This window comes from Chiroxiphia lanceolata, chromosome 10, assembly GCF_009829145.1.
Source record: "Chiroxiphia lanceolata isolate bChiLan1 chromosome 10, bChiLan1.pri, whole genome shotgun sequence".
Classification (NCBI taxonomy): Eukaryota; Metazoa; Chordata; class Aves; order Passeriformes; family Pipridae; genus Chiroxiphia; species Chiroxiphia lanceolata.
In genome coordinates, this window is record NC_045646.1 from 23,714,189 (window position 1) to 23,731,052 (window position 16,864).

At 46.1% G+C, this 16,864-nt stretch overlaps 1 protein-coding gene across 4 annotated transcripts in view; it reads right to left on the reverse strand.

Moving 5' to 3' along the window:
* BOK (BCL2 family apoptosis regulator BOK) overlaps window positions 1–9,819 on the reverse strand; it is a 35,042-nt gene extending 25,223 nt beyond the window's left edge. For all 4 annotated transcript variants that reach the window (XM_032698283.1, XM_032698281.1, XM_032698282.1 and 1 more), the window contains exons 1-3: window positions 9,526–9,819; window positions 8,317–8,675; window positions 4,312–4,440 (exon numbers count right to left, since the gene is read on the reverse strand). In XM_032698283.1, coding sequence (XP_032554174.1) covers window positions 4,312–4,440; window positions 8,317–8,539 — 352 coding nt within the window. In that variant the 5' untranslated portion in view covers window positions 8,540–8,675; window positions 9,526–9,819. The remainder of the gene's footprint in view (window positions 1–4,311; window positions 4,441–8,316; window positions 8,676–9,525) is intronic.
* Window positions 9,820–16,864: the final 7,045 nt, after the last annotated feature.

The following is a 16,864-nucleotide window of genomic DNA, read 5'->3' on the forward strand; positions in this document are numbered from 1 at the left end:
GCTGTGACTGGTCCCCCTGCCAAGGAGGGCTCCAGCAGCCATCCAGCCCCAGACAGGACAGGGCAAAGGAACATGCTTCAGCAGCCCTCCTCTGCACTTTCCCAGGACACCAGCTCCATTACCTTTTCTCTCTCAAGGACTCCCTTGGCAGGGGCAGAGGAGCACACTCTACTGAAAGGGCAGTGCCTCTGTCCCCCATGATGTTCAGGCCAGGTTCAGGGTGACACTAGTGTGATGCATCCCTCAGCATAAAATGGAATTGCATCTGGCCAGTGCGCATGAGCAGTGAAGACACATCATCTTGCTCCAAATTCCTCAATGGCCTGGCTGCCATCCATGCTGGGTGAAATGGGCACACGTCACCTGGCAAGACAATCCATCCACAGGGCTTCCCACTGCGTGGACTAGCATGCACAGGAGCTGACAACAGGGAATGGAAAACTGGTCCAGAAGGGAATGATCAAAACAGAGAAAGCTCCAAAACTTCTGCTCACAGAGATGGAACAAAAGGATATGGAAAAAGTGAAGAGCTGCTTAGAAGGCATTATAAAAAATAAGAAATACAAGTTGCAGACTCAAGGCCAGCCACGGAGCTGAAAGTATGTAAACACTGGCGAGCCCAGGGGAAAATGAATTAGCAGGAGAGGAGTGCTCTTGAAAGTGTTCCCGCTCATATGAGCTCGTCTGCCCCAGGGGAGAGCTCAAGAAGCCATGAGACATGGCTGTGTGGTCTCAGAGCACCACACTACCCGAGGTTACTCAAATAAACTTCCCTCTGCTCCACTCGGCATCAAAGCCTCACTCGCAAGTCAGACCTAAAAGAAACACGATCCAGTGCTACATTTCAACAGCTGGAAGAATACAGCCAGACACAATATACTTTGGTGGAGAGAAAGAAGCCAAGAGGGATGTGCACGAGGAAGGGAGCTCAAGTCATAAGGCGGAAGCAATGAGGGAGCAGTAGGATGCATTTCTAACAGCATTCCATAGAATGACAGAATGGTTTGGGCTGGAAGGGAACTCAAAGTTCATCTCATTCCACCCTAGAATCACAGAATCAACTAGGTTAGAAAAGACCTCTGAGATCATCGAGTCCAACCTATGACCCAACACACCTTTCAACCAGACCATGGCACTGAGTGCCACATCCAGTCTTTCACCAGCCTAGCAGCTCTTACGAACAGCAGGGAACTGTTTCCTTAGGAAAGGAAAATTCATGTCCCTTTTCTACTTTTGTTTCTCCACCAAGTGACCCCTTCCTTCTGGGATTTATTCGAACAGCTAGTGTAAATGCCAGCTCAGCTAAGCCCCAAACCACAGCCTATTAAAGTCAGGGGAAAGTCTCCTGCTGCCTGCAGAGCAGCTTTGAACCACACGCCAGAACCAATGGTAACATCACAGAGGTGATGCTGCTGCAGATCCTTCACCACCCAAAGCAGATCAGGGCTCTGAGGTGCACATCTCCACACAGATGAGCTCTCCTCATCCTGAAGAACTAATGGGTTGTATGGAAACAGGGGAGCAAACTACAGCTTGAGCCTTACCATAGTCACTTCTCCCAGATGACAAGCTGCGGTACAAGAGCAAATGGCTTCAAGTTGCACCAGGGGAGGTTTGGATTAGATATTAGGAAAAATTTCTTCACTGAAAGGGTGGTCAGGCATTGAAACAGGCTGCCCAGGGCTCAGAACAAGACTTGTAGACAGCATGAACAAGAATGAGCACAGCCAGAGCTACACAGCATTCAAAACCAGACTAGAGTGTGGAAGACAGACATATATATGAAAGATTAAGGAGAAAACCTCTCCAGCAAGAAAGGATCAAAATCCTCTGCTCCCTTACTGGAAAGGCATTGTGAGTGACTAGTGGGGCTCCCCAGGCTGTCTAGGCACTGCAGTGCCAGACTCTAGCTGTTTTCTTAATAAACTGTACAGTGAAAAACAGCTTGAGATGTTTTAGCCCTTGGTAATTGTCATGAAAATTCAGACAGAACTTGAGTGTCTGGTTTCCTTTGCTCAATAAGAGCCTCTTTCCTCTGAACTATTAAAAAAAAAGTAAGGAATGAATGTCTGGCTGTCACAGCCAACTCTGATTTGCTGGATTTAGCATTAAATGCTGAGTCTTGAGACTGCAGTGGGATCCAGGAACGTTAAAAATCAGCATATTCCTCTGCCACTCAGCAACTTCTACCAAAGAAAATTACAATAAAAAGTTGATAAAAGCAATTGAATACACAACCCCCAGCAGAGTGGCAGAGACAAGAAAGAATTAAAAATGGGGCATAGAGGGCACTGGGAAGGTTTGAATCCACCCCCTGTGCAGCCATCCCACTGCCAGCCATTTCTGCAGCACAGTGTCCCCAGAGAAGGTGCAGCACTGGCAACAGAGCTTGAGCCTGGGTTTCTGCTACGCTCCCAAAGTCTCCAGCATTGCCAGCCTCACAGGGCTGAGCTCAGATTCCATTTTTATTACCCTGAAAACCAAGAGTTTAGTACCAAGAGTTATAATTTCTAGCTTTAATTTTAAACTATCCACACCTTGCATTGGACTCCTGAGCTGAGAAGCTGAAGAGCATCAAAAATGCAGCTCTCAATGAATTTGTCAATATGCATTCAGAGCAGGATTCCTAGAAGGCAGCAGGGCTTTCTCCCCAGCATCATGTTTATGCAGCATAGCAGCACACACAATCTGCTCCACTTGCAGCCATCCACCTTTCTGGCTTAGGTCCCTGTGTCACTTCAGCTCTGGAGGTGGGCCAGTTCTGATGCAGTCAGCTACAGTCATCTAAGAAGATCACCTACTTGCCTGCAATGCAAATACCTGAGCTTGCCAACTTGACCCCTGTTTTTCTGTAAGCCTTTAAGCAAGTAAAGCTCAGCACCAAGTGACAAGACAGGGCACCTGCCCTTTGAACACAGCCACACTCAGACATTCCTGCCATACTTGCCCGGCTCTTGCTTTCTGAGCTCACAGGGCCTCCCAGGCCAGTGCCATACCAAGGCAATCTGCATCCCAGGCATCTCTGAAAGGCTGCTGAGGGCTGCAGGACTGGCCACCCAACCCAATTCCATCCATTTCCTATGACACAGCATCAGTTTCCCTAACTCAGGGAGTAAATCTGCCCTGCTAGACCTGCCAGGAGCCCTGCCTGAGCAGTGCCTCTCAGAGATCTATTTTGCCATTGTTGTGACTCTAGGGAGGATCTGTTCTCTCCACCACTATACACTTCACACGTTCTCCATGTCAGGGCTTCTCCAGGGTGTCAGTGGTTCTGTATAAAGAAGCACAGCTGACTGTCAAGATAAAAAGGTTTTTAGTGAGGAAGCCTGATTGAAAGTACAATAGAAACCTGGACTTCTATACTGTAGTAACTATTCCCAATGTAACAAGAGTCAGTACATCCTGTGACGCTTGGCAGGTCATTGTCACTGGTTCCAGTGCTTTCACACTGCTATGCAAGTTGCTGTCTTTGGTTGTTTTTCCTTTTTTTTGGTTTCATTTCCAGTCTCTAAGATCTACTATCCTTCCACAGACAGCACAAGACATGGTAGAAAACCTAGGATGATGTCAGGACCTGCCTGACATAAATGTCTGTGTGAAGGGTTTCTCTTCCCTCAATTCCCACAGGCTGCATTTCCAGTCACTGGCAGGGACTGTTTCCAGGGGAGGCTGAGGTACCCTTGCAGAAACACAGCACAGGGCATATCTTTGCTTTTGACCATCATTGCTGGAACCAGTCTAACAGCAGCAGAACACTCACATCTAAGCACCTGCCCATCTGGAACAGCCTTCAGGGCCAAGACTTTACCAATATGAGAAAGGAGAAGCATCAGACTTCATTGCAGTTCTGGCTATTGCTGTGGGAAAGGAAGCCAGGAGGAGAGGAACTCCCTTGTGATGAGTTGGTTCTGGCTCCCAGCATCAGCAGCATGAGCTGGAACAAGGGAGTCTCCCCTACAATGAATCTTCTGCAGCTGCCAATGGTGAGCAAAGGAGCTTGGAATGAGTGACCTACCCATGCAATGAGGTAACACCACCTCCTATCGAGGAAGGGCTGGAGGTGCCTTCTAGAATGAGCCAGAACCTGCTGGGAGGATACAACAACACAGGGCATTTCCCTGCCAGAACAGAGCTGAGAGGAGCTCTCATTAAATCATTAAAGCAGGGCACACTGCCAAACTGCCCACAGCCCTTTCAGAAACCAGGCCCCACCTTGCAGGCTATCCCAGAAACATGCCTTCTCCGAGACAGGTGGCTCCATCCTGTTCTTTTCCACCCAGCCCTGTCTGTGTATCTGTCCGGGCACAGTACCTGCGGTGAAAATCTGGGCAGCCACTGCCAGGAAGGCGTCCGTCACCACTGTCTCGGAGTGCAGGGAGATGTTCAGCTGGCGCGCGATATTCCGGTACACGTTGGGCCGAATGTACTCCAGCTCGTCCCCTGCAAACAAACAGCCAGGAGTCAGCACGCACAACACCAAGTCCTGGTGTAGGAATTACGACTGGGGCCACCCCACAGATCCTTGCAGCCAAACAGACTGAACCCCAGCTCCACCTGAGTTCAAGCAGGCAGCACAGTGCTTAGGGTCGTTTAGATGCAATTCCCTACCACCTGCACCCTCCTTTCCCAATATCCCCCGTGCCTGGCACTTCTAAATGGAGTGGGGACAGCCCATGGCCCTGTGTCAGTGATGTAGCTGCAGTAATCCCTGAAATGCTGTTCCCAGGCTGGCTGCCTGGCTTTCCTTCAACACAGGAGACAGTCTCCAGATAAGCAAAGCTGTTTCATTTTATTTCAGAAGTGAGAAAGAGGCATGTACATCCATGTAAGCTTTTGGGAGATACGCCCTTTCCCAGCACCCCGTCAGGCTTGTACAAAAACGCCTGAAAGCACATGAGAGCAACTCAAGAATGCTGGAGGCTGATGAAAGCCAAGGATCCACCCAGAGCTGCACAACATTAATTGAGCAAAGAGACTCTCAGCTCAGCTCTTTTACACTCACACAGGCAGAGCACTGATCTGGAGTTCTTTCTCTCCTCCCAGTGGTTAAAGAGAAGTTCATTTGCATGACTGGCTCCTCAGCACCAAAGTTCCTGACACATACAGACATATGCTTTCACCTCCACAGTGTTTCTTCCCCAGCTGGGAAATGGCTGGAGGTGTTAGGCCAGCTTGAAGACCAAGATGGAATTACTAAGGACAAACAGAGAACCTCTTCCCACAGGATGGAGCAATGGAGCTGGGGAAACAGCAGTAAAGCTTTCCCTCTGTAGCAAAACAAACCATTTTTGAGAAGTAGAATGAATAAAACCCAATTTCCAAGGGATTCCTCTCTCTACAAGGGATCACACATATTTAATGAAGGTTTCAGAGCTGCTGTAGGAGCATGACACAACACATCACACGGGATCAAGGCCCTTTGTGCACAGAGAGTCCTATTTGATGTAGATTTAGGACACACTGTGCTCTTCTGCACAAGGGCGCTCTGGGAAGAGGAAGAGCTATCCCAACAGCTTTACATCCCACTGCAAGATCCAGGTGACTTGTTCCAGCCAGAGGGCAACTGATCCTCCTCAAAATTTCATTTGTATGGGAGCTAAAAAGGAAGATGCCACCACAATCAGGAGCTTGTTTCAGAGTCATTAGCTACAGATCCTTAATTCATTTAACTGGCACTCAGCACAGTCAAACCCCAGCTCTACAGAATTCCACAGCTGAGCTCTCCTGGCTCTTTCTGAGTGTGGGATTGTCCCAGTCTAATGGCAAGAGGAAATCCTGCCAGCACATGGTCAGCAGAGATAAGAAGAAACCTTAGTTGCAGTACTCAACAGCTGTTTTCTCCTCACAGGCAGCACAAAGGCTTCCTGGTAAATGTAAGGAAATGGGGATAGCCCTAGTTAGCCCAGAGGGAGGCACGGGAGGCTGGGATCAGCACTTGGTAGCCTGCCACTGTTACGGCTTCTGATAAGCAGTGCCTGGAGGCCCCAGATGAGATCAGGTTCTGTTTGGAGGCACATATGCCCCACCCTAGAGCAAGGCACAGGGCAGACAGGAGCATCTGGGGAAGGAAAGCATTCCCTGTCCCAGCAGCAGTCCCAGGACCTCTCCTGCAACATGTTACATTGGTGCTGGTCTGCGGTGCCCTTGTTCAGATGTCCAACTTTGCAACATTTAGAGCAATTCTGGGGCTTCTCCTCCTTCCTCCAGTGATTATGGAGGGAAGCAGCAACAGTTCCCATGTGCAGAAGCTCCTTGTAGTGGTCAAAGGGTTTCCCTGGGCCTTGGCCAGAGGAAATACAACTTCAGATAAACCAGACCTCTGACACACACAGCAGGTTGGTCTGGGGTGCCTCATTTGGCCACATCATTAAATTTTACCGCTTCTGACTCATTAATTGCACTAATTAGCTGCTAAGCCTCACTGAGCTGATGGGCTCTCGCTCCCCAAGACCGCAACTGCATTGCCTGTGCCCAGCACCTCTGCTGGCCCATCAGTCAGTTCACTGGACTCTCTACATGCAAAACAGCTAGCAAATCCTCCAACTTCTCATCTCCACAGGCTTCTTAGCACTATCACCGTGGAAAAAACTGGCCTGGCTTGTTGCACTGCTTAGGAAGTGGCTAAGGACTACCATTCCTGGCAGGTGGCGGGATACCACTCGGCCTTGTGCCAGTGAGAGCAGCAAAGGGGAAAAGAAAGGGATGGGCCTTGTGACAAGTGGAGTTTCTGAAGAAACAGGGCAGAAACAACTCTTCATCCTAATGAGGAGGAACTGCTCACCCTTCTTGTTGCATAGGTACCACATGGCGCTCTCCAAACAGATTTGCTCAGAGAAGGCGCCAAGTTCTGAAGACTATCAGCCAAATCTTTCCATCTGGACACAGATAAGTAATAGGAGAGTCATCCAGGAGACGCCTTCAGATCCAGTGTGCCACCTGCTTGCCCTTTAACATGTTCCTGGCCACCCACAGAAGATCTGGTTGAAAGCAAATAAATCTCAACCCTCAACCCAGGCAGAAAGGGAGGACAAAGGGGCAGCAATATTGACAGAAGAACAGAAAAAAAAATCGCCCCAAGACCAAACAGCCACTGGAAACAAAACCAGAAGTCAGCATAGGAGAGAAAAAGTGAAAAAGAACAAATTAAAAAAAAAATAGTCAGTTAAAAGAAACACAGCTATGCCTTAAAAAGAAACTTGGGATAATATCAAACAGAGGTAGAAATGGGAGAAAGTGAGCAGACCAGCCCTGGTCCTGAGTTTGTTAGGCCCAGCTAAAGGTTACTTCACCAGACTTACTTGAACTCTGGTGTAATTAAATCAGATGCAAATGCTGGTGGTAGTTTCCAAGCCAGCTGTGAACTAAAACACCAGCCTGCAGGCAAAGAGGGCTGTTGGAAGCAACTTCCAAGAATGAGGGTGGTGGGATCCCAAAAGACAAACAGCTAGATTGGAGCACAAAGGATGCTATAACCCAAAACAAAAGGCCAGGTAACTGACAGCATTAGAGGGTGTTCCTGGTACAGGCACAGCTCTAGAGCATGTTTTCAAATCACAGCCTTCAGGCATGACCTTCAAACTGCTCTCCCTGCAGCCCCTGCAGTCGCTGTGCCATGAGGGGGGCACCAAATGGCACCATATGACAGGCAACATCAGCCAACTCCTCCTTGCTCCAGCAAAAAGCAAGAAACTCAGGTTTTGCCGAATGATTAAGGTAGACAAAGGAAAATTAAAAACACACTGTCATCCAAAAGCAGCTTTCATAAAATCTCCAATGCACATTTTGTAAGCCAACTACCCCCAAATTAAAGGTCCTTGCATCTGGGTTAGCTACTGCTGAAGCCCAAGTCTAGAGGCAGCAGTGCCCTAATAGATGCCAGGCTGGGTTGCCGGATTGCATCATGGCAGACAAGTCACTCAGGTCTGGAGAAAACACCACAAGACTGCTTAAAATGTCCTGCTGAGAAAGACTGCTGGAAATACTGTGACAACTGTTACACAGCTGGAGTCCTGTGCAGACTGAATTAGTTTGCTGTTGGGCTTTCTTGGACTACATCATGATTTTGAGTTCTTGCAACTCCTCAGAAAAAGGCAGCTCTGCAGAAACCCTGTGCTGAGCAGTGCTCCAAGGGACATGAGAAAACCCAAGCAAAGGAGCTGCTTAGGGAAGATCACAAAAACCAAAACTAAACACCCCAAGCAGAAAAGAAAAGAAAAACCTCCCTATCATCACATAAAAAGCCTCTTCCAGAAACCTTAGTCTGGTGCAAATTGCTCCACACAGCTTCAGTTCCCCCCCGTAGCAGCAGGGACTCACCTAGTCGCAGCAGGATGCTGGACACCTCGGCCAGCTTACCCCCAGGCACCGGAACGTTGTACTCGGGTTTGCTCCAGCTGACACCCGCCCGAATCAGCCTTGAGTTTATGTAGTCTCTGCAGAGAGCCTTGGCTTGGGACACAAGCTCCTTGTCAGTGGGAGACCTGTCGAAAACCTCCATCACTTCTGCAGCAAAGACTGAGGAACGGCGAAGCATTTCCATCCTCAGCTGCTGAACCCGCACCTCTGCACGCACTGGCTGGAAGGCTGAGCCAATGCCTTTGGTGAGCAATCCTCTGGTCTTGCAGTTTGTCAAAACTCCCAGCAGCTCTTCTCCACAGGCCACTTTTTCATTTTACCTGGTGAATAAAAGCATCTGTAAGTCCTCTAGCATGGCAAAGATGTAACTCAGAAGCCCAGGAATACAGTTACACTAAAGTCAGTAGTATCACATTCGTCTGGGTCCATCTTACAGACAAGGGTCAAAGTCTTTTGTCTTTCGGCCACTCTGACTTCCCTTCAAGAACCCTGGCAGCACGGTCAGGGCTGCAGCATGGAAGGGCTGCAGTTTTGAACTCTCGAGGTGTTTCCTCTTTTCCAGTTCAGATTTGGCAGTTCTAGAATTACCCGTCAAAGAGACTACATGGTCAGAGCATGGAAACAATTCATTGAATGTGCAGACTATCTCAGCTTGTTTCAATTAAACTGGGAAAAAAAAAAAAAAAGAATCCCAAATACCGGCTACAGTTACCTCAACCAGATGTCAACAGACATTCCAGCTCAGTAGGTCATGGATCTTTCTGAAGAAATGGCACTGTTGCAAAAATAGGGGTATGGGAGCATTTGAAATGTTTCAATAGAAACAGTTTACCACATTCTTGGTTTAGGTTTTGGTTCTGCCACTCTTTTTCCCCAAAGCAATGTGCATACTACTTCTTGAAAACCTCTAGGAGTAGCAGAGAGAGCAAAACAGAAAAGTAGATTATAACAAAGCTTTAAAAAGAGCAACTTCAACATTTCTTCAGAGGTCCCTCAATTCATCTGAGTTTTTAACCCAGTGCTGCTTTCCAAGTCAGTCAGACCAGTCTTTATTCAGATGCTAGTAAATGCATTTTTCAGTCTGCAGTTTCAGACACCTACTTACAATGATGATTTTCAAACAAAATAAAGCCAGTTATTTCTGTTTATCCCAAGGAAAAATATATTTACCTCTCATGTTGCACTTTTTCCCCCTCAGTGATTTCTTTTTGGGTTTGGTTTCACGTTTCTTTAGAAGATCTGCATCACTGAATACCTGGTTTAGGATTCATAGGTTACTGTCACACTTCTCTGGAGAGCACTAGCCTCCTCTGCTGTGCTCTTTGCAGGGCTCACGCCAGTGCCTCCTTCCCCATCTCTGTCAGCCCTGCATCCTGGCTGCACTCCACTGGGATCCTTGGGGCTTGCTCTCCCGCTTTTAGAGGGACCCAGGCACAGAGGAAAGCTTCTGGCTTTAGCCTTGTAAGGAAGATGAAATAACCGGGAGGTGGGGTTGCAGCAGCCAGAGAGCGACGTTTTCTCCTCCCCTTTCTTCCCTCTTAAGGAGGTTCTTCGTTTTTCTTTGTTGGGCTTTGTTCAAGGACTCGACTTTGGGGTGAGAGTGAGAGCATAATTTCTAGACCAGGTTACCCCCTGTGATGAATGCACTGCTGAAACAGGAACAGCTCCTGCTGAATTCCCACAGCAGCTTTTGCAGAGTTGATGTTGGACAGTCATTTTCATACGGTAGCCAAGTGGGGGAACTACACATTGTCATACTTCAGCTGTGGGTTAGTTCTACCAATTCAATCCCCTCCATCGTTTTGGACTTTGTCCCTGCCCGTGGCAGGGGGTTGGAACTGGGTAATCTGTAAGGTCCCTTCACACCCAAACCATTCTGTGATTCTATGATGATTTTATGATTAACAATGAGAACCACAGCTCGGGGCTAAGGCAAGTGGCGTTTGCATTCTCCCAAGCTACGAGTAGTCTGGTTAAAAAAAATTAGGTGCGTTTGCTGATAGGAAATAGTTTTTCCAGAATGAAGTGTTTTGCAGGAACATGTCCATATTATCTCAGTGTGTTAAGAAAACTAACATATAAAGTTTAAGGAAAACATTTCAATTAGTTCCAACATATTTATAAATTAATTTCAACATCAACTTCTTGTTGCAACGTTATGGTATTGATGCCACGGTGCTCAACTTTCTTCCATGTGCATGTGGAATAAACCACATCTCAATAAACTACATACAAATGTTGGCTTTTTGTGTTATGATTTGAAACAAAAGAAGTTTTACTAATAGAAGTTTCCTGCAGCCAAGAAACTCTACCAGCCCAAGCACAAATTCTTCCCCAACAAATAACAATTTTTAGATTAACAACTGGGTATGTGGCATGTTCAAAACACAGAAGTGAGAAGTGACTGTTGTCATCTTGTTGCCTTCGAGAAAAGACAGAGGCGAGTACGCCCCTCCAAAGGTGCTGATCACAAAAATGCCTCAAGTATAACCTGCACCACTGCTGGCCTCAAAATTGAGGGATAAAAAGGAACAAAAGAACTGCATGGAAAAGCCTTATTATGTGACATATCCAACACTCTGGCCAGCATCCAACACGCAACTCATGCACAGATTAACACAGAGCATGTTGGCTGCCATTAACTGGATTGCTGGAGACTGCTTTGCTCTGTTGGAAGAGGGCTGAGGTGCTGATAACCTGCAGCAGTGGATCTTCTTTCTGAGCTGGCTTTTTCTGGGAAAGGAGCAGGGTTAAGGAGAGGTACATGTATGCAGCAGGAGCCATCTGGGACCTCAGCTCAGCTCGATGTGATAATGGTAAGCTGGCAACAGTGACTGTGCATGTCCAGCAATAGATGTGTGTGCTCAAAGATTCTCTCAGAAATCTGTTTTTTATCCAGTAGCCTTCCTGAAATTTAAATATAGACAGAGATCCATGCCATAGAAGCTGAAATCAAGACTACAGAGATCCTGTGCTACTGCCCACCCCCAACCCAGCCCTTCCCTGCAGAGTGGGCCTGATATTCTCTTGGAAAATCATATTTTTGCCTTTGCAACCCTGATGGCTGAAAAAATCATTAAAAGCTATATCTTAGCTTCCTGTAGCAGCTGACAGCTTGAAACAGGAGCCCTATCTAAACTGTCCCTATTCAGTAGGGCTCTGAAACAAAAATGAGTGCTTAAATATCAGTATTGCTTAACTAATGATAATGTTTCCCAGAATTCTGGCAAATGTGCAAGTGCCACAGTGCCTCCCAGCTCCCCACGGGTGCCAATCTCATCCCACGAGTTCCCTGCCCAACTGTCACAGCATGCAGCACCCCCTCAACTTCCACCCTGCTGCAAAGACACAAAAACTAGAAGCGTGAGGGCTGTGTATAATAAACCAAACTTTGTTACAAAAAAAAACCCCAACCAACAGTGCATGGTATTCTACCTATGTTATTTACACACTAAAAATACAGCCTCACACTGAAAGATGCCTCTATAAGTAAAAATAGATGAAACTACAGCATACAATGCTCAGCTGACTGCAAAAGGACAGGGCGTTACAATCCAAGGAACCGTTGGTGTAATTGGAGCCCCTCTTTCCATAGCATGTTTATGCTCAGAGACTTGATCTATAATGGGAAAACCCCTGTGGCAAAGGAGTGACAGGAAACAGTGCAAATGCAGCTTATATCACCCCAAACCACTGTTCCCAGTGTAGCTATCACTGGCATGACAGTGCCCTGGCTGGAACAAGAGGCTTCACGCCACAGCTCTTGCCTTTCTTGGGTGGGGTGACCAAAACAGCTCGGAGCACTCCTTTAATAAAACCAGGGGACTGCAGAGATGCGACTACATTTTATAAACATGTCAAATGGGAACAAACCCTGGGGAAGCCACATCAGCGAGAACACAGCAATAGTCTAAATGTGGACAGCTTCTGCTCAATATTAAATAGTTTAACTGCAAAAGAAGGCAGTCTCTGGAAAGGCTTTTTAGCAGTTGCAGGGGAAGCAAAACAACTAGTGAATTGTGAGCACACTGAGTTTATGAAAGGGTCTGCATGATATGAATGCCCACAAGAGCACAAGAATAGCCCCAAGGGCCCTAGGAGGTCATTCAGCCTTGTGTTCCCACAGCCTGGTTCCTATTGGAGGTATTGTTCTGTCTCACTCTGCAGTGCCTATCCCAGCCACCTACAATTCCAGCGAAAACTACACACTGTAACACAGGGAAACGATGTTATAAACACCTGCAGAGCAAGGACTTGGAGAAGCAGAGGGATGTGCCAAAGCCACACAGTTCAGCTCCAGAGAGCCAGGGAACCAACCCTGCTAGCCTCCACCTTCTACAAGAGGTTTCCCTTCAGAGACAAGATGCTCTGGCAAAACCCTGGCACTGTAGGCAGAGCAATGCCTTCCACCAAACCATCCCTGAACCACGTTCTGCATTATTTCACCCAGTTTAACATACAGTCTTATCCCCACTGGCTCTTCCTGTCTGATTTTTGCAGCAATACTTTGAGTCTGTGTTTGTGAAGTTATCTCCACTGTGAAAACATGTACAGTGTCAGGCTTTGGGCTACAAAGCTGTACAGGGAGGTTGGAAGAAACGTTTCTTTTCACATAGAAATATTTTGCCAGCTGCAACAGGAAAACAATACATGGAAGTAGCAGCCTAATGGGACCTAACCAAAACACTGAGGCTTTTTGAACATTTTTCTCGTTTCTGAAGGCCTTGATTCAAAGCCTCCTCACAGCCAAGCAGTGAGTTGTATAAGTTGCTTGATGGGAGCACCTGGGAGCACCTTTCTTGGAGCAGGATTTTGCAGTGCAAAGTGTCACATGCCAGACCAAAGAGGCTGTGTCACAGTGAACTTATCTTCCACAGCCATTAGACAATTCTCCTTCATGAGGATACAGGTCTAGTGACTTATACACATCAAGTTTAGCAACCAATCCATTATTTTGGTTTCTGACATAGATTAGTGCTGATACCCAGTATTTTCTTCTCTTAACCCACTGCCATGCCCACTGTCACTGTAGACACAGCTTCTTTGTTATCCATATGTTTTGACAAAGGTAGAACAGAGATATGGTGTACTCCAGAACTGATGTACAAACACAGTGAAGGGGAAACTGTAGCAGGAATTTAACGTTAGCATATGAGTTTTATCACAGAACCTGTATTCCTGAATCTTATTCTGGAAATGTTGTCCAGAAGGAGTTTACCCAGTTGTTGCTGCACATGTAGCACTGAAAGACAGCAGCTTCTAGCTACATCTAGGACTTTGATGCTGCTGCATCATCTGCTTAAGAACCTAATTGCATAGATATAACCAGGTTTTTTCTCTCCTATCTTCTAATTTGCTTCCAAATGGCACATTTTACTGAATGGATCATCTCATAAGCCAAGAAGGCAGCAGACACAAAGAAATAAGAAGTTTTAAGTTATTCAACAGCTGTAGCTTTGTTTTGAAACACAAATAAAATATTTACCACCAAAATGTCTCTTTTGGTAGGAAGAAAATGTCTAATGAGGTCACTGTCCCCAGGAGAGCAGAGTTCTCTTCCCTTTCAAGATCTAGCCAACACAGGTAGAGAGTAAGCCTCTGACTCATTCTAAGAATTGACCACCCAAAAGGTTTGGGAATCAGTTCACACTCACACATGGGATACATGCACATGCACAGGTAAAGACAGGAAGATGCCTCTGCCTGCAATGATCCCAAAATCTCAAGAGCCTGAAGTGGGTGCAGGTACTTCTGCACTGATTCAGCAACACTTATGAGCTCTGACATTTATCTGTGGCTGCAAGACACGTGCTGGCAACACAGACTTGTCCCACAGAGGCAAAGGGATTGCTGGATCTGATAATCACAGGGCAGGATTCTATCCGGCACACCTCTTCATGCCCTAAACTTGCTCCAAGGGATTTAGACTCAAATTTTTCTTATCCAGAATGTAATCCTACTTGTAATTAAACACTCAGTGACTTCTGGAAACCTCTTCAGGATCTTCAGTCTTAACCTCTGTGGCTGGGCAGGGCAGCAGCTATGCTCTTAAAACAACTGTCTTTTCAAGGTCTCAGACAAGGAGGGAAGGCTGATGCCTCTAGTCTGCACAGATCAATGCTGCAGTGTGTGATTGCTTCAAACACAGTATTACACCATAGAGCACCTCCATTAGGATGGATTTGTTTAGCTGTTCCACCCTGATTGCCAGCAAAACATTTCTACATACTTAATACACCTCTAGACTTTGTACAACTCCACGCTGACAAAAGTTTTCTTCAAGGCTGCATTGGTAAAGAAGATTTACCCCTCTTACTCAGTGGAGCAGTATAGAGCTGGTTTTTTCAGCAGCAGGGTCAGCTACAGCAACCTTCGTGTCCAGCTGCTCATACTCATTCCCAAATTGTCCTTCCCAATTGCACTGCTATAATTTAGTGGTTGCTGGCACTGTGGGCTGGTTCAGGGAGCTGACTGGTTATTTTTCATCCGGATGTGATAAACCTTCCATTCAAAGCACATCTGCAGAGATGTATTAGTACAAGCAAGGTAGCTACAAGCAGAAGGAAAGAAATTCAGCTTTGCCATCAAGACAAATGCCCATGAAACTATAGCACTGGTGTTGGTGTCCACATAAAAATGCAGCTGTGGTGATCTGGAGGTTCTTCCTGCAGAAGACACATAAATGGTGAGAGAAGGTAATGAAGGGGTCCTCCTGTGAGAGCAATGATTGCTCAGCATGTCTGGGTTTTCATGCACTTTTAAGATGGCAGCTTTCATGGCTTCTGATGGAAAAGACTTTAACTAAAATTGGGAGGGAGGGAAGGAACAGGAAGAGATGGCAATATTCTGTTACCTGACATTGAGATATCCAAATCCTGCACGTACAATAACCACGACACAAGCAATTCCTTCCTTCTGGCTGAAACATGAGCTTAATCAAGTAGGTGTCCAAAGCAGGGTTAACTTACATTTGTTGACCATTAATTTCATTCTCTCCCTTATTTCAACTGGAAACCTTTCAGCTGGAGCATTTACATGACTGTGAAAGGCAGTTGGGTGCAGTAGATGCTCTAAGTGTTTGGGATGAGGTGACACACATGCCCACCCATGCTCAGGGAAGAAGGAAAAGCCCACCATTGTTAGTGGTCCCTTTTTAGGCTCCACAGTGCATCCTGGTCATTTTTATGGGCTCTCAGGAAAGACCTGCTACAGCTCTTGGACCATCAGTTCAGCAAGAGCTTCTTGCCCACCCAGCTTGCACATCTCCAGTGCTTCACTTTGCGCTGGTGTGACAAGAGCAAACATCTGCCCAGGTGTTAAAAAATATTGCCAAAGACACTCAGGGTGGATCCACTTCAGTCAAAGTGATTCAAGTCAATTTTAATCATATTTAAGAATCAGCGAGCAGCAAATCCTGTTTTGACGTCACTGATTTTAATCTGAGTTTATATTTATTTCTAAGAGAGGACGAGTCTCAGACTCACCTGTTTACTTGTATCTGAACACAGCCCATTGCTTTGGTTTCTCTCTCAGCTAAAAAGGAGACAAGTGACGTGTCTTTAAGCAATTCTACAGCTCATACCAGTCAGAAATCTGAATGTGTCCAGGGTGTTTTCTACTTAGGCTATTTCAACTTCTTCTTGCTACCGTATGCCCCCTTGAACATCCATACAAATGCAATTAAATTAAAATGGAAATAAAATTATGCTTTTAAGTGCTAAATTAATCTATCAAACATGAAATTGAAAGGGTCTCTAGAATGCAGAAAAGGACCTGAGGAAAAAAAAACACCACAACAGAGAACTGTTCTTATTCAGGTACTGAACTGAGTCAACTGTTGAAATGAATAAGCAGCTGGAGACCAAAAGCCTTTTCTGAGGACAAAGTCAAGACTTCTGAGATGTTGCAAGCTCAGAGAAGTCTTTCTTACTGAGTTAGTTCAGTTTGTCATTTGATTATGAGGAGCCAGAGAGGCAAGGGGGAAAAAAAATCTACTACATATTGGGCAAGATTAGTTACTTTTCACAAAAAGCCTGAAGAACCACTCAACATAAGCAATGCTGGCTGCTATTTTACAATACTCAAATATTTGCCATGCTTCCCATCACTTCAGACTTTCAACAGATGCTCACGGCTCTAATATTTTTCTTTTACAGCAAAGAAAGGGCTTAAATTGGACTTGATGATCTTAAGGGTCTTTTCCAACCTAAATGATTCTATGAAATATTTACTGACCTACATGAATAAACTCTAAGGGAAAACTTGCAAAGTTAAAGGTCCCTTTAACTTTCCAGAAATTTCACCTGGGCAAGGTGCACACGAACTGGCAATGAGTGCAGTGTCCCACAGGTGATTTAGAGGAGAAACCAGCAGTACCCTAGCCAGGTTAAATCTGAAGTCTGTCAGCAGCAAGGGGGAGGTTAATAAGCAAAACTAGAATTAGGGGAAGTGTTTTCAAAGAATGAAGCAGAAATGCACAAAATGACAGTTCTGGGGAAAAGAGGTGTCT